The sequence below is a fragment of the Gopherus flavomarginatus genome, chromosome 3 (genome assembly GCF_025201925.1).
Source record: "Gopherus flavomarginatus isolate rGopFla2 chromosome 3, rGopFla2.mat.asm, whole genome shotgun sequence".
Lineage (NCBI taxonomy): Eukaryota > Metazoa > Chordata > Testudines > Testudinidae > Gopherus > Gopherus flavomarginatus.
The window spans coordinates 25,910,806-25,933,263 of NC_066619.1; the positions used below are offsets into that span (position 1 = coordinate 25,910,806).

General features: G+C 44.9%; 1 protein-coding gene across 1 annotated transcript in view; it reads left to right on the forward strand.

The window, feature by feature from the left end:
- Positions 1–1,334: 1,334 nt before the first annotated feature.
- The window catches only part of LOC127046601 (sperm flagellar protein 2-like), a 39,920-nt gene continuing 18,796 nt past the window's right edge, over positions 1,335–22,458 (forward strand). Inside the window, exons 1-7 of the mRNA XM_050943800.1 lie at positions 1,335–1,510; positions 2,982–3,084; positions 10,436–10,688; positions 11,730–11,900; positions 13,902–14,042; positions 15,266–15,348; positions 20,287–20,503. Coding sequence (XP_050799757.1) covers positions 1,453–1,510; positions 2,982–3,084; positions 10,436–10,688; positions 11,730–11,900; positions 13,902–14,042; positions 15,266–15,348; positions 20,287–20,503 — 1,026 coding nt within the window. The 5' untranslated portion in view covers positions 1,335–1,452. The remainder of the gene's footprint in view (positions 1,511–2,981; positions 3,085–10,435; positions 10,689–11,729; positions 11,901–13,901; positions 14,043–15,265; positions 15,349–20,286; positions 20,504–22,458) is intronic.

Here is a 22,458-nt window from a genome sequence, read left to right on the forward strand (position 1 = left end):
AACTCCAGGGAATTGAGTCTGCAGCTCACCAGGGAATTGGTGGGAGGAAGAAGTCAGGGGGAGATCTGTGTGTGTTAGATTTACTAGCCTGACTTTGCATTCCCTCTGGGTGAAGAGGGAAGTACTTCTGTTTTCCAGGACTGGAAATAGAGAGGGTGGACTCCCTCTGTTTAGATTCACAGAGTTTGCTTCTGTGTATCTCTCCAGGAACACTTGGAGGGGAGAAGGGAAAAGGTTTATTTCCCTTTGTTGTGAGACTCAAGAGATTTGGGTCTTGGGGTCCCCAGGGAAGGTTTTTGTGGGGACCAGAGTGCCCCAAAACACTCTAATTTTTTGGGTGGTGGCAGCAGTACCAGGTCCAAGCTGGTAACTAAGCTTGGAGGTTTTCATGCTAACCCTCCATATTTTGGACGCTAAGGTCCAAATCTGGGACTAGGTTTTGACAGGTCCACAGACCATAAAAATTGACACATTCTAGATGAAAACACAATCTTTCAGTAGTTTTCCATCTTTGGAATCACTACATGGCACTAACTCATAGTGGTGTTATTTATACTTGATCAGTAACTTGACTGGGGCCTTTGAGAGCTATTGCAATGTAAATGATGTCCTTCCCGACTCAGAGCCACTGTGCTTGGCACTGTACACAGCACAATAAAATACAGCCCCTGCCCTCAGGAACAACTTAATCTCTATAGCCTGGATGCTGCAACCATGCAGAATTGGGGCCCACTGCTATAGCTGTCAAACATCCCCAAGGACGTTGCTCCCACTCCTGTGCAGCACCCTCTACTCCCTCCCACCGCCTTGTCTCCCTACAGGGGAGACCCTGAGCCGCCGGTAGGGCCTTTCCCCCTTATTCTCCCACAAAAGCTGCATCCTCCCCTTGTTCAAATTCTCTCACAAGAGCCTGAACGCCTCTGCCCCCCATCTGGGCTTTGCACCCGCCTCCCACTCTAAATCCCAAGCACTGGGGCATCCCTCCCATTCCCGTCTCAATACAGCTAGGGGCAGCCCTTCCCTTCCTACACAAGCCCCTTGGTGGCGCGGGCCGGTATTCCAGCTCCCCTAAGTTCCCCCCAGGCCCCCCGCCTTTCTCCGTGCGGGATCTCCTCCCAAGGTTGCCCCGCCCCAAGTTGCCTCCCGTTCAACACCGAGCGACACAATTACAGTACCCACCACAGAACAATGCTTATTGCACTGCGCATGCGCCAGCGCCAAACGCGGCCAACACAACACAGTTCACGCTCAGCCCCGCTCTGCACGCATGCGCTCAGTAGGAGGTATTCTCCCCGCCCCCCTGTAGCATGCGGAGTTCACAAGGTACACCTGGTCCCTCTACGTATGCCCGAGATCCCCGCCACAGCGCATGCGTCAGATGCTGCCTCCATGGCACCATGGTAACGGGACGCGGAGCCGGGCCCGTGTGAGTGGGGTTCGCCTGCGGCCGCCATGTCGGACATTCTGTGCGAGTGGCTGAACCGGGAGGTGAAGCTCTCCCGGACCGTGGGTGAGTCAAGGGCTCCGACCCCTGGGTCCTGGGTAGCGTGGTAAGGATACGCGGGGCTGGTGCCAGCTGGGGAGGCGGGGCCCGGGGGTGCCCACAGACCACCGTGTGTCTAGGCCCCTCTAGGGGCTCCGCCAGGTGTGTCTGTTGGCAGGGGCCGATGGATAGATGCCCCCGGGCAATTCTTCGTTAGGGCGTTACGTACGGTGCAAGGGCTGCCGAGCTGCTGCCCGAAGGGGAGTCCCAGAGGGCAGTGCACCAGGGACTGCTCCCTCGGCCTGCGCCACAGCAGAACGGCCTCAGTATCACTGTACAGCCAGAGAAATGGGGTCCCTGCTCGACTTTCGATGTGCCATGGCTGGGAGTCACTTTTGGGGAGACTTTGACGTCCGGGAGACGGGTGAGGGTGTCTGCGCGTCTGCAGGCAAGTTTGGGTCGTGGTGTCTGGGTAAGGTGGGAGTAGCAGGAGGGTTGTTGGCACGTTGGTATTATTCATATACTCGCTATACCTGGAGTAGGCTTTGTGCACTCTCTGTAATAACTACGTGCAACTGAAAATACTGGCGCTGTAATTCTCTTCCATACACGTCTGAATTTTGATTTACCTGTAGGCATTCATATACCTTCCTGCAGATGCCACATGCCATATATGAGAGTTACTGACTTTGAGGTAATGCCAGTGGCAGTAGTAGTACTACATGATAACTCTGGCTGTTATCATAGAATATCAGTGAATTCACCCTCTTTCCTCAGACCCAAATAAAGGGCTAAAACCAGCTGTTGATTTTACTTTTTCCACACAAATAATTACAATATAATCTCTTTAAAATCTCAAAAATAACTCATGAAAAAAAATGGTGATTCTCCCCGAGATCCCTGTGGACTCAGGGGCCATGAAAAATTTCTCTTCTATCATTTTATAAGGATTTGAGGATAGAAAGTACCTGAATTTATATTTATACAGCAATTCCTGCTGTTTGAATTATTGACTTTAGAGGAGCATCTATTCTATAATGAGAGAGACGTCTCTTACTCAAAATCAGACATATTAGAACATATTTATTGGCTGGTTTTGTTTGTGTATGTGTTTTAGGAGCAGAATTAGTAACTGTAACCTGTCAAGTATTGGTTTTGCAAAATTTTAATTGAGCCAAATGTAAATAGTTATAATAGTGTAATTTACCTTTTGATATTGAAATTTAGATTTTAGATGAAGTAGATTATGGAATTTAGTAGAGTTATACAACATAAGTACTGGCTACTTGAAGACCATTTCTAATCCTTAAGTTATTTTAATATAGTCATTTAGTTAACAAAACTTTAAAGTTAACTTACAGTGTAAAGATTTTGAGAGCAATAATGAGTTGAATTAAAAATTAAGTACAAGTCTCTGATGTTATACATACTCTGTAATTATCTCTATTATTCATATGGTACTTTGTATTTTGCTGCTGTTGCTTGTTTTTTAATCCAGATCCAAAATCATTCCCAAAAGAATTTTCTACTGGCTACCTGATTGGAGAAATTCTGCACAAATATGAGCTTCAGGATGACTTTAACCAATTTTCACAAAGCAGGTTTGTAACTTAAGGCACAGCTGGAGCATGTATTATATTTCCTATGTAACTTATACAAGATGTTGGTTTATCATTGAAGATTTTTCAGTGATACCTATCAGGATTTGATGAAGTTACATACCAGTCATTAGTTACCGACATATTATATGCACTAACTGCATTAATTAGCTGCATAATTCCAAAGGATCTGAACATTAATTATTTACTGGAAAGATTTACGAGGATGATAAAGGATTGCAGCACAATTAATGTCAATCAACATGGTCCTATGGAAAATTGGTATTTGATTTAGCACTGCATGAACTTTTGATTAAAAAATTAGCACTGTACAAAATTGATGTAACATTAAATAGATTAAAAACTGGCTAACAGATCTCAAAAATAGGAAAATAATCATTCTGTGGAGTGTTTCTAGTGGAGTCCTACAAAGATCTGTTCTTGTCCCAATGCTGTTCAATATCTATAAAGTCAGTGTTGATAAAGTTTCCAGATGACACAAAATTGGTGGAGTGGTAATTAACCCATCATCAGTTATACAGAGAGATCTGGATCACTTGTTCTTCTTTGAGTGATTGCTCATATCCATTCCAGTTAGGTGTGCGTGCGCCGCATGCACATTTGTCGGAAGATTTTTACCCTAGCAACAGTCGGTGGGTCAGCTGGGCGCCCCCTGAAGTGGCGCCGCCATGGTGCCGGATATATACCCCTGCAGACCCAACCGCCCCTCAGTTCCTTCTTATCGCCTGTGTCGGTCGTTGGAACAGTGCAGCGCGGCTTAGCTGATCTCCACCTCCCTAGCTACTCGTAGTTTTCTCGTTATTGTGTATATAGTTCAAATTTTTATACTTACAGTTAGTTTATTATTTTCTTTAACATTGTTAGTGTATATAGTTAAGAGGGGTTCGGGGATTAACCCCTTCCCCTCACCCGGTGTCAGGGCCCGTGCCCGGTTCACTGGGTTTCAAACCGTGCTCGGCCTGTCACAAGCCGATGCCTACTGGAGATCCTCACGACTCCTGCCTTAAGTGCCTCAGGGAATCCCACCTTGCAGATAAGTGCCACATTTGCAAGGCCTTCAAGCCGCGGACCAAAAAGGAGCGAGACTTTTGTCTTAGCTCCTGATGGAGGCAGCTCTTACTTCTCCACCATTGGCACCAAGCGCCGGACAGTCCACACCGGGGAGAAGTGCATCTTCGGCACCGCAGTGCACCGGTACTGCTAAGGCCCCTCGGCACCAACCGTCGCCAGCCCAGACCTCTGCTCGGCACCACTCCCTCTCCCTGCGGGTGAAAAAAACATAAGACTCCTGCGGCTTCCACGTCCATGCCGCAGTCGGAGCACCCGCCGAAGTCGGACCGCCTGGCACCGACAACTGCCGTGGCATCGACAACTTCAGCACCGTTGATTCTGGTCCCGCAAGAGCCATCGAATCCGGTGCCTGACAGCTCCCCGGCACGCACTGTGGTTGAGCTTACTATTCCCTCCACGCCAGAGACATTCTCTACGGCAAGGGAACTGATTGCACTGACGGAGTCTGCGCTGCCTCAACCCCTGGCACCGCCGGTGCGGGTTATACAGTCCATAAGCAAGCCTGCCCTACTGAGACCATCCTCCGTCGGCACCGCTGAGAGGCACTGATCACGGTCCTGCCGGCATTCTTGGTCCCATCGCTGATCCTGGTTCCAACGCCGCTCGCAGTCCCGGTACCGTTCTCCATCTCGGTACCGGTCGCACTTGCGGCACTGTTCAAGACCCAGTTCACCAGCCCGGTATTTTCGGTTCTGATCAAGCTCCCGGCACCGCTCACAGCACCGCACCTCTCGCAGCCACTCCCGGCGTCGAGCTTCGAGGTCCCGGTTGACCTCCCGGCACCGTTCTGGTCACAGGTCCCGGTCTGATTCCCAGTACCTGTATAGCACCCGGTACCGCTCTCCGCTGCAGCGTACAGACAGACTACCCAGGGATGGAGACCATTCTCAGGGGTTTTCAGCTCCTCCTTGGCCGTCTCGCCATGCATCTATGTCATCCCATGCAGATAGTGCTTCCTATGCACAGGACCGTGACTTAAATGTTCCCAGCCGTGTCTTTCAAGAGACCCAGGCTCAAGACCAAGGACCTCATCAGTGGTCTTTCTGGATGCCTTGGGCATATCACCAAGCCCAAGGTGGACCTCCAGTGCCATCATGCTCCGTACCGTCGGAGCACCGGGTGCCGGAGGCTACTGTTAGCCGCCCCCCTCCTGCGGCTATGGAAGATGCTCCCATTCGGGCACCAGACCCTCAGGTCCCACCGGAGCCGGACGTCGCCCAAGTCCACAAGACAACAGAGGACCCGATTGTCCCTGGCCTTTCCTCTTCCTCTTCTCCAGATGAAGCAGTGGCAGGGTCATCCTTCTCGGGCCCTCCTCCAATTGACCTAAGGTCACATCAAGACCTCCTGAGATGGGTGGCTCTGAATATGAACCTCCAGGTGGAGGAGGTTCTGGAGATAGGGGACCCAGTGGTAGATATTTTGTCGGCTGACACTCACACAAGGGTGGCCTTACCATTTATCCACACGATCCAAGCGAAGGCTGATACCATCTGGCAGTCTCCATCATCTATTCCGCCCACGGCTCGGGGAGTTGAGAGGAAGTACATGGTGCACTCTAAGGAGTACGAGTACTTGTACGTACACCCTTCTCCCTGCTCCCTCGTCGTCCAATCGGTTAACGAAAGGGAGCGCCATGGCCAGCAAGGCCCTGCCCCAAAAGCAAAGGAGGCTAGGCGCATGGATTTTTTGGGGCGTAAAATCTACTCTGCCGGGGGCCTCCAACTCAGAGTGGCAAACCAACAAGCCCTGCTTAGCTGCTATAACTGTAACACCTGGGCGGCAGTTGAGAAATTCACAGAGTTAGTCCCCCAAGACTCACGTCAAGAGTTTGCAGCCCTTTTGGAGGAAGGAAAGAACTCCTTTTTGGCTTTTCTTATTACATTTTTACACTTAATTTGACTCCTTTCTATTTACCTTACTAGGATTTGGCTTCCACTTTTTAAAAGATTCCTTTTAATCCCACTGCTTCTTTTACATGGTTGTTAAGTCACGGTGGCTCTTTTACTGTGTTTTTTAATTTGAGGTATACATTTAAGTTGGGTCGTTGAGAAGTGTCCATACAGCTTGCAGGGATTTCACTCTAGTCACTGTATCTTTTAATTTCTTTTTAACTAACCCCTTCATTTTTGCATAGTTCCCCTTTCTGAAGTTAAATGCCATAGTGTTGGGCTGTTGAGGTGTTCGTCCCACCACAGGAATTTTAAATTATATTATGGTCACTATTTCCAAGCGGTCCTGTTATAGTTACCTGTTGGACCAGATCCTGCGTTCCACGCAAGACTAAATCGAGAATTGCCTGTCCCTTTGTGGGTTCCTGTACCAGCTGCTCCAAGAAGCAGTCTTTTAAAGTATCAAGAAATTTTGTCTTTGCATTTTGTTGTGAGGTGACACATTCCCAGTCAATATGGGGATAATTGAAATCCCCCACTATTACTGAGTTATTTATTTTGATAGCCTCTCTAATCTCCCTCAGCATTTTATCATCATTATTGCTGTCCTGGTCAGGTGGTCGATAATAGATCTCTAATGTTATATTCTTATTAAAGCATGAAATTACTTTCCATAGAGATTCTATGGAACATGTGGATTCACGTAAGATTTTTACTTCAATTTGATTCTACATTTTCTTTCAGTGCCACTCTCCCTCCTGCACAACCTGTTCTGTCCTTCTGATATATTTTGTACTCTGGAATGATTGTGTCCCATTGACTGTTCTCACTCCACCAGCTTTCTGTGATGCCTTTTATATCAACATCCTCCTTTAACACAGGGCACTCTAGTTCACCTATCTTATTATTTAGACTTCTAGCATTTGTGTACAAGCGCTTTAAAAACTTGTTACTGTTTATTTGTCTGCCCTTTTCTGATGTGTCGGATTCTTTTTTAGGTGCATGTTTCTTGTCTGATCTGCCCCTACTTTATCCTCTTCCATCCTCTCCTCCTAACTAAAACCTAGAGAATCTCTCTCAATAGACTCTCCTCTAAGAGAAGTCTGTCTGATCCACATTCTCCTCTGCAGCAGTCTCATCTCTTAGTTTAAAAACTGCTCTGCAACCTTTTTAATGTTTAGTGCCAGCAGTCTGGTTCCACTCTGGTTTAGTTAGAGCCCATCCCTCCTGTATAGGCTCCCCCATCCCAAAAGTTTCCCCAGTTCCTAATAAATCTAAACCCCTCCTCCATACACCATCCTCTCATCCACGCATTGAGACCCTGAAGCTCTGCCTGGACCTGTGTGTGGAACTAGAAGCATTTCGGAGAATGCCACCATAGACATCCTGGATTTCAATTTCTTCCTTAGCAGCCTAAATTTGGCCTCCAGGATGTCACTCCTACCCTTCCCTATGTCATTGGTACCTACATGTACCACAACCACTGGCTCCTCCCCAGCACTACACATAAGTCTATCTAGATGCCTTGAGAGATCCGCAACCTTCGCACCAGGCAAGCAAATCACCATATGGGTCTCCCGGTCATCACAAACCCAGCTATCTATGCTTCTAATGATTGAATCTCTCTGTAAATGTGTGGGACTCACCCTTGCAGCGCCTCCTGCTGGTCTCTCAGGGAATTAGCTCATCTAGCCTCCAGAACACCTTCTGCAGGCTGGTGTCCTGCTGCCCCTTGGCCCCCATGTCCCTCCCAGGACCCCCCTTTAACTGGCAGTAAAACCCCTCTCCCAGTCTGGGTCTTCCCCTCCCAGGGGAACCCCCACCCACTATCCCCTCTACATCTCAGTCTTGGCTACTGCCCAGTCTCCATGTAGCCCTTGTTCACTGGGGCAGACTGCAGTATAAGCCACTCATCACAGGCAAAGGGGTTTGGACCTGCTGCCCCTGCCACTCAGTACCTAATAGGCCTTAGCAGGCCTGCAGCCTGGGGCTTTCCTAGGCTGGAGCTCCCTGGCTTTCTTGACTTTGACCTTTCCCTAGCCCTGCTCCGCTCCGCTCCAGATACCTGGTTACCCTCCCTACAGCCAGGCCCTTCTCTCTCTGAATGCAGAGAGAGACTGTTGAGCTCCTGGCTCCCAACCTCTTATATAGGGCCAGCTAAGGCCTGATTGGGGCGTGGCCCAGCTGCAGCTGCTTCCCCAATCAGCCTAGTAGCTGCTTTTCCTGCCATAGCCCTCTCCCAGGACTGTTTTAAGCCCTTCAGGGCAGGAGTGGGGTAACTGCCCTGCTACACTCCCATTACTAACCAGGTCCGTGGCGGCCACCGAGGGGGCCGACCTCCTCGCGGAGCCCCTGCTACACAATCCCCAGCTTCGTGTGCAGGTGGCGGAGTCCCCCGCGGTGCGCCAGAGGTTGGTCCTGGCGGGAGCCCCCAGGGTCGGAGATCTCCTGGACTACGACCGGGGTGGCTGGCTGGATCCCCTGACGCTCGCTCACCGCATGGGGCTCTCCAGACCTTGCACTCCCCGGCGCGTACTCCAGGAGGTGGAGGCCGCTTTGCCGCCCGCTGCTCGGGCCTACCTCGACCGGGTCCTGCGGGAGGGCACGCCCCGCTCACCCCCCACCCCAAGCCCTCCAAGCCCTCCGGACCTTTTCATCGGGCCTCTGCCCCGTAGGCCCGATCGGCCCCCCCACCCCTTCTCCGCAAGCCGGCTGCATGACCTGCAGCCGGTCTGTTTCCAAACCGCGCCGAGGAAACAGCTCTACACGCTCGTGCTCCACACCCTTCACTTCCTCACCCTCGTGTCCCGCCCTGATACGAAGTGGCGGGACATCTTGCCACCTCTGGAGGGTGAGGAGCCCCGGTGGGCCAGCCTCCACTCCACCCTGGTCCCACGGCCCACTGGGGATATCAGTTGGCGGCTCCTCCATGGGGCCGTGAGCACGGGCGTGTACTTGGCGCGGTTTACCCCTGTCCCGGACACCTGCCCCTTCTGTGGCGTGAGGGAGACCCTGGCGCATGTTTACTTAGAGTGCGCCAGGTTGCAGCCCCTACACCGGCTCCTCACAGCCATCTTCTTACGTTTCTGGTTACACTTTTCCCCTCACCTCCTTTTGTATGCACTCCCTATCCATGGCCCCACGAAGTCCCGGGACCTCCTGGTCAACCTCCTCCTCGCCCTGGCGAAAAAGGCCATCCACGCGACCAGGGAGGGGAGGTTGGCCGATGGAGACTCCGGTGACTGTGGGGCTTGCTTCCGCTCCATGGTCCGATCACGCATCCGGGCGGAGTTCCTCTGGGCGGCGTCCACTGGCTCCCTTGACGCCTTCGAGGAGCAGTGGGCGCTGTCCGGGGTTCTCTGCTCGGTGTCCACGTCAGGTTCCCTCCTTCTGACCCTTTGACCTCACTCCTGTCCCTGTTCTTTTATTAGTTGTCCCCCGAACTCACTGGGTTCTGTGGCCCTGTGGTTCCTCCCCTTAGGCTGGGGGAGGATCCTTTAGCAGTGGGCGGGCTTCGCCCGCCCACTTCCCAGGCACCCAATAGATACACTCCCATTACTAATGCCTGCCTTTTCCTAGTGACTGGAGTTCCCTCCCCCAGAGAGGTAACCTCAGTGTGAGAGGATACCCCAACACCATCTAGAAGGAGGGTCCCAACTATGGGAGGGTTTCCCTCTGCTCCCTTTGACTGCTCTCCTTCCCTGGGCCTTTCATCCTCCTCAACAGCGCAGGGGCTGTCTGACCGGAGGTGGGACAGATCTACAGTGTCTCAGAAAGCCTTATCAACATACCTCTGTGTCTCCCTTAGCTCCTCCAGTTCCACCACCCTGGCCTCCAAAGCCCGAACACGGTCTCTGAGGGCCAGGAGCTCCGTGCGCCAAATGCACACATACGCCACCCACCCACAGGGCAGGTAATCATACATGCTGCATTCAGCACGATAAACTGGATCGCCCCCACTCTGCTGCTGGGCTTCTACCTGCATTCTCTCCTACAGCTACCTAGATTAATGAAAGGGTTTTGTTTAAATCAAAAAGTTTTGAATATATTGAATATTTTGAATTGTTTCTTTTGAGTGTGTATCAATGAATAATTATTTTTGTATTCACCATGCACATTACAATCTACCTTTAACTCTTATTCAGAGTCAGGTTTTTTCCTAATAACCTGATATAGTGATATATGTCATCACAGTGCTTACTTCAGCAAGTTGGACATTCAGGTAGTGTTTCTAATGGTCCATTCTGGCCTTAAGATCTATGAAAATAAACTCTATGAAGTGCAAAGTAACATAGTACTTTGCAGTATGTATAATACTTTATAGTAGCAAAATACCATACTACATATAGTTTTGTTTTTTAAACATGTAGGGTCGCAAACTCTAAACTTAACAATTTTTCTCGCCTGGAACCAACACTTCAACTCCTTGGTGTGCAGTTTGACCAAAATGAGGCCCAAAATATCATGACTGAACAGCATGGGGCTGCAACCAAGCTTTTGTATCAACTGTATGTTGCCCTAGAAAAAAAGAAAAAGGCGGGGCTCACAGGAGTAGCCATGGAAGCAATGAGACCTGCAGCACCTGCAAAGCTCCAGGGCATTGAGAGCAAGTTGTATCGAGAGGTAGGTTAATTAAGTTTGTCATATACATCACTGAATAATCAACAGACTAAAATGCAGCACATTTACATATACCTTTTGGGTAACAACCCCCCCCCAAAACATTCAGCTCATTTAACAAAACTTTCTGTTCAACATAGAGTACCTATGTGAAGCGTCTGTGACAGATGCTTAGTTTTCCATCCCCTTCACTGATTCACAGGCAGGCCAATCAGCTTCAAGATTCTCTGTTTCCTTGCTTTGCCTCTTTCCATTTGTTGCCTCCTATCTTCCCCAGGCTTCTTTTTTGCCTCAAAGGAAGTAACAGCACAGGCCAGTAGTTTTACAGCAGCTGCCATCTTATTCTTCTCGGCAGTACAGTTTGCATGCAGAAATTGAGCAAAGAGCAGAAGACCGAGAAGAGAGTTAGTGGTGTAGGTCCTGCCAGAGCACACACTCCCTGATCTCATTAGTGGTGCTCTCTCAGAGTAGGCCATACTCCCTCATGAGGGTGAGAAATTTTGCATAAGCTGTGTGTTGTGATCCAAATTTATCCCTTGTGTATATGCTGTTTGGTGGCACAAAATCTGACATACGTCTCCACTGGCAGAATGATCCTCAAGGAGCGTGGGAGCAGCCATAATATCCCTTCACCAAGGCAGTTGTATGTGGATAGCTAAAAGGGAAAAGAGGTGCAGCTAAAGAAACAAGGAACACTTGATTCAGCATTTCCTGCAACTGATTGAATTCATCTGTTCAAATACCATTTGCCGTCCTGTAATTTACAACTCTCTATGTTAATTTCAGCAAATCTGGCAATTTTTCTGGGGGAAAAATAATCCTGTATATCTAGCTGTTCTGCGAACATCAGTACAGTATATGGGAAGTGCCTAATCAAAACTATTTTCTTAAATGTCCCTTTAGGACAGTTTTGAGTTTCGGAAGTACAATAGTGTAATGTTTAACTGGTTAAATGTGATGTTTGTGTTACTGTTTAACTGGTTAAATGTAATGTTTGTGTTACTGTTTCTAACTGAGATATCTTGAAACATTATTTCATCATAGCGTCTTAGAAACCTAATGCCACGGCAGACTGACTTGAGACTGCAGCAGGTTTCAGAGCATTTTGAAATGAAATCTAAGCACATGGAAAATAAAATAGCTTGTATACAGTTGGCAGAACAACAGAAAGTTCAAAAAATCCAGGAGGAGGAAAGAGCCCAAGACATTGAAAAGGTAAAAAGCCAATTTATTTTTTCATACCAAGAATCCAATCCTGCTTATGTAAACTTTAAGTGTTTTATTAGTCCTGCTGAAGCCATTAATTTCCTTTATATTGCTCCACACATACATATTGATGGAAAAGCAGGAAGAAGTGTAACACTCTTGACAAACATAAAGATGTGGCTGTGTAACCAATAGTATTTTATAAATCACTTAAATATTAATATTTACACACACACACACACATCAGGATAATAAAGTGTTTGGTGTGTTTGTATATTGCCATGACACAAGTGGATTGTTAGGAATAAAGATAAAGGGCAAATGCCACAATCACATGAAAAGTTGTAGTATCCAAACATGACACACAACGTGAAGAGTCTTACTATGATTATAAAGTCGGTCTTATCAGTATAAATATTCTTCGCCAAAAAATGTAAATGACATTTAAAATAAAAACATGCTTCTCTTGACTTTGATATAATGCTCACTTTTGGGGTTGATTTTTTTGTTTAATCTCAGGAGGTAAATTGCTTTTTCCACCCAATCTCAAACTCTTGTCCAGGTGTACCTAATCTAATATAGTCCGCTTGATGGTGTCACTTTGGTGACCCCTGACCTCTCCTGCTGTATATTCACAATTGACGGCCAAAAGCTTGGATCTGAAGATAGCATCAACAATTGATCAAAAAGGTACCAGAGAATTGGTGCTTGACTGTATTTGAAATGCTACTCAGAGATGTCACTTGGGGTACTTGCTTCTAAAGAGGAAAGAAAGTAAATTTTAGACGAGAATAGGAAGCCTTTCAACATACTGTTTTCCCTCAATTCAGAGTAGCACTTCAGTATCATTGGGGCATGCAGTTCTTCAGTCCTTAATCAATTGTTGAATGAGAAGTATTAATTTCAGATTCAGCTTTTATTATTTTATCCAATTTAACGTTGAAAGCCTTTTGAGAGAGAGGACTAAGTATGATGGAAGGGGAAAGTAGAGGAGACCAAAAAACCTGCAAAAAAGCAGAGGAGACATAGGAAAAATGGTGAGGATCCGTGCAACTTTCCCTCAGAGAAAGAAGAGAAATGAAAAAAGGGAAATGTTAACACATGCAATTGTCAGTGAAACAAGAAAGTCTTTAATTATTATATTACCAGTTTTTAATTTTAAAAATATACATATTACAAATTTTGATTATTAAAAAATCCTCCATCTGACAGATCAGTAATCATGTTTTGTGGAGGCACACTGGTATTATCTGTAATGGAGTTGAGTAAATAAAAGTAGTGTGGCACTGAGGTCTATCCCTCTCCCTCTGTGGTGGCACAAAATGGGGAAGGGCCACAGAGTAGTGCACCCTCAAAGTGGTAGGGAGGGAAGACGTGGCTGTGAGCACTTGGGAGTGTAGGGTTGGCAGTGCTACAAGCTGCTGGGGGTGCCTGTCTGCTCAGGGGATGAGGTGAAGTCCCTGATCCCAGTACACCAGTAAAGCTGCATAATGAGAGTCCTGGATGCATCTTTGAAGGAACGTACCAAGGGACATTTCTTTGTGTACTGTTCCCCACCGCTACCAGCCCCAGGAGGCTTTATGCATTGTGAAGACATACACCTTCTGATACTGCTGTTTGAATAGTATACCTCCCTCTCCCAACATAGTGTGCTTGGATGTTGCTATGACTGTTGATCAGTTAGAAAGTTAGTTTACAAGATCAGTTTTTGGCCCAAAGAAAAGATTGTTTCACATGCATGTAGGGGACCGACAAATCAGGAGAACTCAAAATACAGTCATTAAGACTTAATTATACACAACATATAGAGATGGGTTTCTTGATTTCATTTTTTTTTAAATGTTCTACTTTTTGAAAAATGGTTTAATAAGTTTTTATAGCACTATATGCAAGATTGGAACTTGTTTGTTCAAATACTTTCTGCTTATAAGAATTTTTCTATAGATGAATTACAATACTTGTACTTGTACAATACTCAAGTAACTGAACAGATTTATACTGGATGTTCAGCATCGTAAAGGAAGAAGGAGACAAAATGAAATAATGGCCAGGATTCAAGCAGCTATTATACAGATTCCAAAACCACCACGAAACCGTACCTTGAAAGCTATTGAAGCCCAAAAATTGTTAAAAAAGAAAAAAGAAGCAGCAGTAAGTATTAACTTTATTACTTTAAGTTTTAGTAACACTAAATTTTGCAAAGCAAGCAAACTCATAGTAGAAATCTACTGTTAGCGATAATATGCATACCAAATGGCACTGTTGATTTAACTGATTTCAACAATTACAACAGTATAAAACTGGCCTAATGCAGTAGTGAATCTGGCCCAGTAACCTCTAAGGGCTTGTTTCTGCCTACTTTACTTAGAGAAATCTCCCATTGACATCAATGAGAGTTCTTCCAGAGTAAGTAGTACAGAACCAGGCCTTAAATTAATCCTTGATAACATTTTAGGATCCACTCTTGCCACATTGAAGTCAGTGGAAAAATTCCTGTCAACTTTAATGGAAGTTGTATCAAGCCCTTAGTCACTTCCTTATGATTTGTGACTGTTGTACTTCTGCACTGTAATTTATTAACTCTTTTACAATATGCTATATAAAAGTGTCATTGACAACAAAAAACACTAGTAAGATTTAAAATTGGTAGCTGTCTCGTATCAAAGCAAGGAAGACTGAAGATACTTTTGCTGGATTTTTTTATGTTACACTACTGTTTGTAATACATTTAAAGCTTTTTGGAGAATGCTTCCCATTCAGAAATTTGGGTCATGTTATACTTAGAACTAAGTGGGCCAAATTTTACCCTGACTCACATTCTGTACAACCAGATCTAGTTGAGAACTTTGAAGGTGGGGGAAGGGGGAGGGAAGAGAGATTATTTAGTTAGTCCTATTCTCTTTTGGAATTTACCGAATGAGTTGGGTTACACAGGGTGTAAAATAAGACTAAATTTGGGCTACTGAATCCAAATTACAACATACTTGGCAAAGAACAGTATACTTAAAAAACCCTGAATGAACTCTTCACAGGGCTTAAACTGACTTTACTCAGTAATCTAGCAAACCATATTGTGCAGAATGGAAGACTGCAAAGCTTCAGATGCTGTCTTTACAATGGGTTGACTTGTATGTAGGAAGAGGAAAATACAGTGAAGTGAGTGTGTAGGAGCATGATATAAGCTTGTCTTCTGTCACCCAGGACTAGCTGATATGTAATACGTTCTCAATATAATTTATTCTAAGACATTAAAATTACATTAAAAATTCTCTGTATAATAGTTACAGTACAAATACTAATGATTAATAGTTGAATCCATCTTTTGTGGTTTTAGGGAAGGTAAGACAATTGAAATGTCTGTGCTGTTTCTCTAGGATGTATACATGGAAATTAAGACGTTTGAGGAGTTTATGAGGAAAGAGAGCCCTACTTCTAGTAGCTCTCAAGTCACTGACAGGTAATGTTTGCACCAAGTTAACATCAGTGAAACTGTAGTCACTAGGGGGAAGAAATACCTACTAGTTTTGTGGTTCTATTAATGAAACTGTTCACCCCTTATCAACTGTTTTCATTTTTATTTTAAAATATACCTCATTTTCTATTTTTAAATTTTGCAGTCAGACAAAGAGACATTTATATCCCTAAAGAGCCTTTCTCAGTTGCTTATAACTTTCTCAAACTTTCTCCTTTTTTAGACTCATGTTTTCCAGGTCTTGTCTCAATGAATGTTTGGAAAGTTTGAGTACATTTTTTTAAAAAGTAGCCCACATTTTTTCTCTCAAAAAGCTTTAGAGTAGAAACTTAATGTTTGTACAGAAGTTATCTGTAAATTGGACATGTGCCTTCCCATGATACTGTGATAATCTGTTTTGGTTTGGCCAACTGGTAAGAGTTTAAAATATCATATACATCATGTATTCACACTGACTTTAAAAAAAGTAGTTGTATTAACTATCTTAGAATGTCCTGTTGTCACTGTGCATTGTGTGTAAAAATGCATAAAGACTGAGATCGTTCGCTGTGTACATTGAAGCCTCAATCCTGCACAGACTTATGCACACACTTACTTACTTGAAGCTGATGTAAAGTTAAGTGAATGCATTAGTTTGTGGACAATTGGAGCTTGAATGAGGTAGGGCTACTTAAAAGTGTACATGAACTCTTGCCTCACTGAAGTTCTGATCCTGCAAACACTTAAGCATGTGTTTAACTTTGCAAATGTGAGTAGTCCCAGTGAAGGCAATGAGACTGCTCACATGCATTAGGTTACAGGGATCTGTTCAGCTAATTTATCTATTAGTTCCCCCTGTTTTCCTGGGTGAAGAATTCCTTAAACGTGATACATTAAGGTTTATGTTTCCAGATTTCATACTTATGCAGATATTTTATGCACATGAGAATCCCATTTTTAAGTTTTAGTTGATTTTTCCAAAACTTATATTTTTCACTAGAGAACAACTTTTTGTGTAATTAAGACAGAGGAGAGCTGTTTCAGGTTATCTAATTCTTGATATTAATCAGTGTATTTCGCACTAGTCATCTGAAGATGTTTTTCAACATGAACTTCTTCCTTTAATTTGGCCATGCAAGGATCTTCCAATTTCATATTGCTAGAACAAGGGTCAGCAACCTTTCAGAAGTGGTGTGCTGAGTCTTCGTTTATTGACTGTAATTTAAGGTTTTGCGTGCCAGTACAGGTCTGTTGCATCCACAGTCAGCACGTAAAGCGAAAATCGCGTATAGTCAAAATTACATTGAGTATAATAGCAGGCGAATCGCCCGCACTACAGGTACAGTATTAAAATTTATTTTTCTTTTTTTTTGTTTTTGCCGACTATGTAAAGCTGAAATCATGCATGTTAAATGTGCGTAAGATGCGACAGACCTGTAATACATTTTAACCTTTTTAGCAGGGCTCTTTTTATGTCTATAACTAAACTATTGTTGTATGTAATTTAAGAAGCTTCATTTAAAATTACATTAAAATGCAGATCCCCGCCCCCCCGGACCAGTGGCCAGGACCCGGGCAGTGTGATTGCCACTGACAATTAACTTGTGTGCCGCCTTTGGCACACGTGCCATAGGTTGCCTACCCCTGTGCTAGAACCTTAATGCCTGCATAAAATAGCTATAGAAGAAGGTGCTCAGATGTTGCCATGATGAGCACAAGTACAAGAATCTATGTAGAACAGAACAGAATAAAATAGAAACAGCAGATGATTTGTCTGGTTAAGAAACTGTTTGTACTGGGCATCAAGAAGCCCTGGAAGAAAGACACGTGCTGTTGGTATGCCTCACCTGTGCTTTAGCAGGACACTGAAAGTAATATAAAGTGGCTTCAAGAGCCACTCAGTGCCTTTCTGCTTGGGATGCTTACATTTTTCTGGTATGGGTTTTAGATTGAGGAAACATAAAATACCTCTCAAACACATAACATGGCACTTGAACAGCTATACGATAAAACCAACATAAATTAAAGCTGCACTGTATATATTAAGCAGAATATTTTCTCTTTTAATTAATTCCACTTCCAGCCCAATAAAGATATAGGCACTCTGCCTATTTTAAAAAAGCAAACAGACTGACAGAAACAACATACTGATTTCAAAGAGATGATAAAAGCTCGTTCCCCAAAGTCAGAACTTAGGGGCAACTGGCCCATCAGGGAGAAGGCAGCAGCAGCTAGTTTCAGGGCAGCAAATATCTTTGTCTTTTGCCTTGATATTACAGCTGGTGACCAGAGAGGAAGGGGCAGAGCAGGGAGGCAGCAACTTTATCACTATAAAACAATATTTAATCTTCAAATGATTAATCCACAAGGATTCCACTCGGTGTTCATGCATCCCAGGCACACAAGACCAGGTTATTTTGGCCAGCAGAGTCTGTTGGTGCCATGCCTGCTCCCTCCGTGCTCTCGCCCCAGAGGTCACAAAGAACTGAGTGTCCCAACCGTCCATCAGTTCCTTTTTGGCACCTCTGGGAGCAAGAGGGAACCCCTGCAGTGTGCATCTGCTTCTCTGCACATTGTGTGAGTTTAGGGTTAATTGTTAGTCTTGCTGCCCATTGGCAATGTTGGGATTTGGTGGTTCCCAGTGAGTCTGATGCTGGGTAGAAATCATGGGACTTTGATCCAATGCGATTCAATTCAATAAAGTTTTATTCAACATGTGCACAAAGAGAGCCCCTGGTACAAAGAATCAGGCAGAGTCCCTCCAGCCAGGAGCCCCTCCCCTCACTACTTTATAGCACATGGTGCTTATATAACAAGTTATATAACAACTTACATAATATGAACCTTTAACCAATCAGAATTAAACAAACCATATATGGGTTTGTTTATCACATGCTCATAGTACTCCAGTCCACATGCCAAGCTCACGCCCCTCCCCGTGGCCTTCTCCAAAATGTTCCTAGGCCAGTGAGCCACAGCATGCTTCCCTATGCATAAGCACCCTGTAAACCACATTTTATTTAAAATAAACACAACCATACCCTTCAGCAACACAAATAATATTAATAATAAATCTTATTTTAGTCAGGTTTTGCTTTTCAGCTAGAATCACCCTGTATTTGTGGGCACTAGCAAAATGTCAAAAGCAAACTCTCTGGGGTTTAAGACCTGTGTCTGATGTGAAGCTTCAGTGCCACTTAACAAGAGACGATCTAGGTGCCTATTTTGTTTAAGACAGGGACATATTTAGGGTGACCAGATGTACTGATTTTAGAGGGATAGTCCCGATTTTGGGGTCTTTTTCTTATAGGTTCCTACTATTCCCTGCTCCGACTTTTCACACTTGCAGTCTGGTCACCCTAGATGTATTCCTGAACAATGCACCATATATCATTTCTTCTGTAAACAGACTAAAAAAGTGAGAGAAGTCTTCTTAAAATTGTTCCTTTTGGTGTGCTGTATGTAAGCCTCCTTGGACACCAAAAGGAGGAAGGCAACTTGACCTCAGTCAGTCTTTCTCCATGAGCCCCTGAGTGAGTCAAGATTCCACACAAAGCTAAACTGACCAAGAGGTGCCAGTCATCTGCTGCCTCCTTGCTTCAGTGACCTCTGATAGGGTAGGAAGAAACACTACTCCTGAGCTGAGCCAAAGAATAGGTCACCTTCTGAGTTGAGGCACAAGACTTATAAGTCCTAGTAGTCTCAGGCTCAATAGTGCAGGAGCAGAAAATAGCCTGAGATGGTCCCTCTAGCACTCCAGTACTGACTGTTAAGAGTGCTGGCAGTACCCACTAAACGTGCAGGCCCTATCTTTCTCAGTACAAATCCTATGGTACTGTACAGGCAACCTTGGGAGCATGTTCCTCAGAGCCCAGTGTATTAATACCTACTATGTTGGTATCCAGGGTATGTATAGTATGAGTGATTTATTTTTGGGCCCAGTACCAGAGTCTACTTTCCTTGAAAGGTTTAGGATGGTGAGAACCCTGCTGTCAGTCCCTCACCCCAGTACTCATATCTTATTAGCCTTATTCCTCCTGGCAGAGACTTTAGCTATACAAGCCCTGTGGTCCTACTACACTGTGCTTTAGGAAAGGGCCTACGAAGATGGGTCCTCTAGGCCTGCTTAGAGAGGCTACATGAAAGCAGCCAGTCAGAGCCCCGCAGGCTCAGATCAGAAGTGGTGCAGGCCAAACCTCACAAACCCTTGGACATCATGTACCCCTGTATACCTGGCAGGCTCACTATGCCTGTAAACAAAGGATGGTTGAAACCTCAAAAGACCTGTAGAACACACCAGCATCAATTTGGCCACATTCAAGTGAGCTGACAGGATGTACCAAGTCCACTAGGTCTCAGGCAGCCTCTGCTGCCTGTTTGAAGAACGTCCTTAATTCTGAAAATTGTAGGGTAGCTAATGGACACTACATTTACAAGATATTATTGTTTGGCAGACTCTTCAAGACTGATCCTACTTTGGTAGGGCTGCCATGCAGTTGCTATTTAAGTAAGTCCCTTTCTACCCACCTCCAAGTAGACAACTGCTTGTTAGTCACCAAGAGTGGAATCCATGTGGACAATCACTTGAAGAAAAAAGAATGGTTATTAGCCTTACAGTAAACGGTGGTTCTTTGAGATGTGTTTTCCATTTTGATTCTATGACCCACCCTCCTTCCCCAATCCTGTGTAGTCCTAATCCTCTGGGATTTTTTTACTGGCAAGGGAATGGTTGTGCCTGCTAAGCCCTCAAATGGGGGACACAAGGACATTTAGGATGCAGGTGTGGACCTAACTGACGCTGGTGGCCAAAATAATCCAAATTCATGTGCATGTGGTTCATGTGCACCAAGAGTGGAATCCACATTGACAAACACCTCTCAAAGAATCACACTTAGTGTAAGGTTAAGTAGCTGTTCTTTTGATGTTCAACATGTATTTTCTTAGCAATGTACAGGACACCTTGCAGATACAGGAGTTAGACACAACAGCTCCAGACACCACAGCCCAGACAACTACTGAATTGTTGAGCACTTATTCAGATGATGAATATATAAGAAAAATTCAAAAACGTCTAGAGGAAGACAGTTTTGCCCGGGAGCAACGAGAAAAAAGACGACGAAAGATGTTAATGGAACAGCTAATAGCCCACGAAGCACAAGAGGTGAGGTATTTGTGCTGATATGCCTTATCGCATGCAGAGTTACCAATTTGTAAGTGTCTAAATGGAAAAATAAAACAACAAATTGATGTTAATTGCATAACAGCAGTCTTTAGCTATCAGATATTTTCCCCCAGAATTACAGAAAGAGCTGGACCTTTTATAATTCAAAAAGCTAGCGGTGTCATTCTCATCTCACATTTCTCTTACGTGATGGTAGCAGTAAGGGTGATTTACTGAAGCGGTCCTAAGAGGCAAATGTTTTGCTATGGCATGTAATGATGTTGGGAAGCTGGGAATGTCAAATGGGAAGTCGCTGGTGTGCTGAAACTTTGCATGTTTGTTCTCAGCCCTCAGGTGACATAACTGTTTTTGGAGTGTTTCAACAAACTCTGTTCAGATGTTTTTATGAGGAAAATGAAGAAAAATTGTATCTATAAATAGAGAAATAATAATACACCGCTACCTTGATATAACGCCACCCGATATAACACAAATTTGGATATAACACGGTAAAGCAGTGTTCCGGGCAGGCCGGGCTGCGCACTCCGGTGAATCAAAGCAAGTTCAGTATAACATGGTTTCATCTATAACGCTGTAAGATTTTTTTGGCTCCCAAGGACAGCGTTATATTGAGGTAGAGGTGTACCAGTTCCTCAACTTGTGAAAGCTGTCATAGTTAAATTGAAGTCAATGAAGCTAAGATGTTTTACACCAGTTGAAGATCTGGCCCCAAAAAAACTTTTCCCAAAAAATGGTTGAACTTAAAAACTTCAAACTTTATACATGGCTAGCTCTCAAGGAGGCATAGTCACTTGGTAAGTTTAAAACAGATAATGAAGTAAAATGATTAAAATCTTGCTTTTGTGCATTCAGGAAAAGTTGTTTAATATTTAGCGCTAGATTGTGACTTTCTAAAGTGGCTGTGCAGGGAAGTAGGGGGAGACAAGGATTCCCCAAACCTCTTGCATGGCTGCATTAGAGTTACCCAGATCTTAGATCTGGGCAGTGCCTAATTTGTAATGAAAGAGGTGCTAGGGTTCAAGCAATTTTTTTATTTTCATAATCAATGCGGAAAGTCCAGAGGTGCCAGGGCTATGAACTGCTAAGCCTAGAGTTGCCAAGGCTCAGCCCTGGCAAGTCCCTGCACAAAGCATAAGATCTAGGTTCTGGTAAGGGGTAGGGAGCAGACAAAGATGGCTGGCTTTCTGGAGGAGAATGCCGTGTCTCAAAATGGGTTTTGCAGTAACTCCCCTTAATCCCCACAACCCCCTCAGGTTTATTTAGCCTCAGAGTTGGGATGAGTTTGTTGTCCTTAGTGTGTATGTTTGTGGTGTGTTTGCTGCTTGACTGAAGTATATAGCGTGGTCTCTTTGTTTGGGGGACTGTGTGCTGAGCTAGAGGCCTGCTGGGCAAGGCTGAGAGCTTCTTTGATTCCCATGCCCTTTAATACCCATCAACCCTTTACCGGGGGCAGGGCTACATAGGGAGAACAGAGGTTTAAAAAGCCCACTCCTAAGTGATCATAGGAGCAGCTAACCGGGGAGTTTTGCGAAGGAGTTTAGAGTAGGGATTCGGGGGGGGGGGGGGGGGGGCTAGATACACTTCATTAATATTCTTTAAACTTAAAAAAAGAAAAAAAACTTGGAGATATACCTATCTCCTAGAACTGGAAGGGACCTCAAAAGGTCATCAAGTCCAGCCCTCTGCTTTCACTAGCAGGACCAAGTACTGATTTTTGCCCCAGATCCCTAAGTGGCCCCCTTAAGGGTTGAACTCACAACCCTGGGTTTAGCAGGCCAATGCTCAAACCACTGAGCTATCCCTCTTTAAGGCAATAAACACTCCCAATAAAAACAAAACAACAATAAAGGAAAGAGCTGCAGGAGTAAAAAGAGAATGCAGGCAGAAGTCCAGAAACAGAGTTTATTGTACTGAATGCAGTGTATGATTACCTG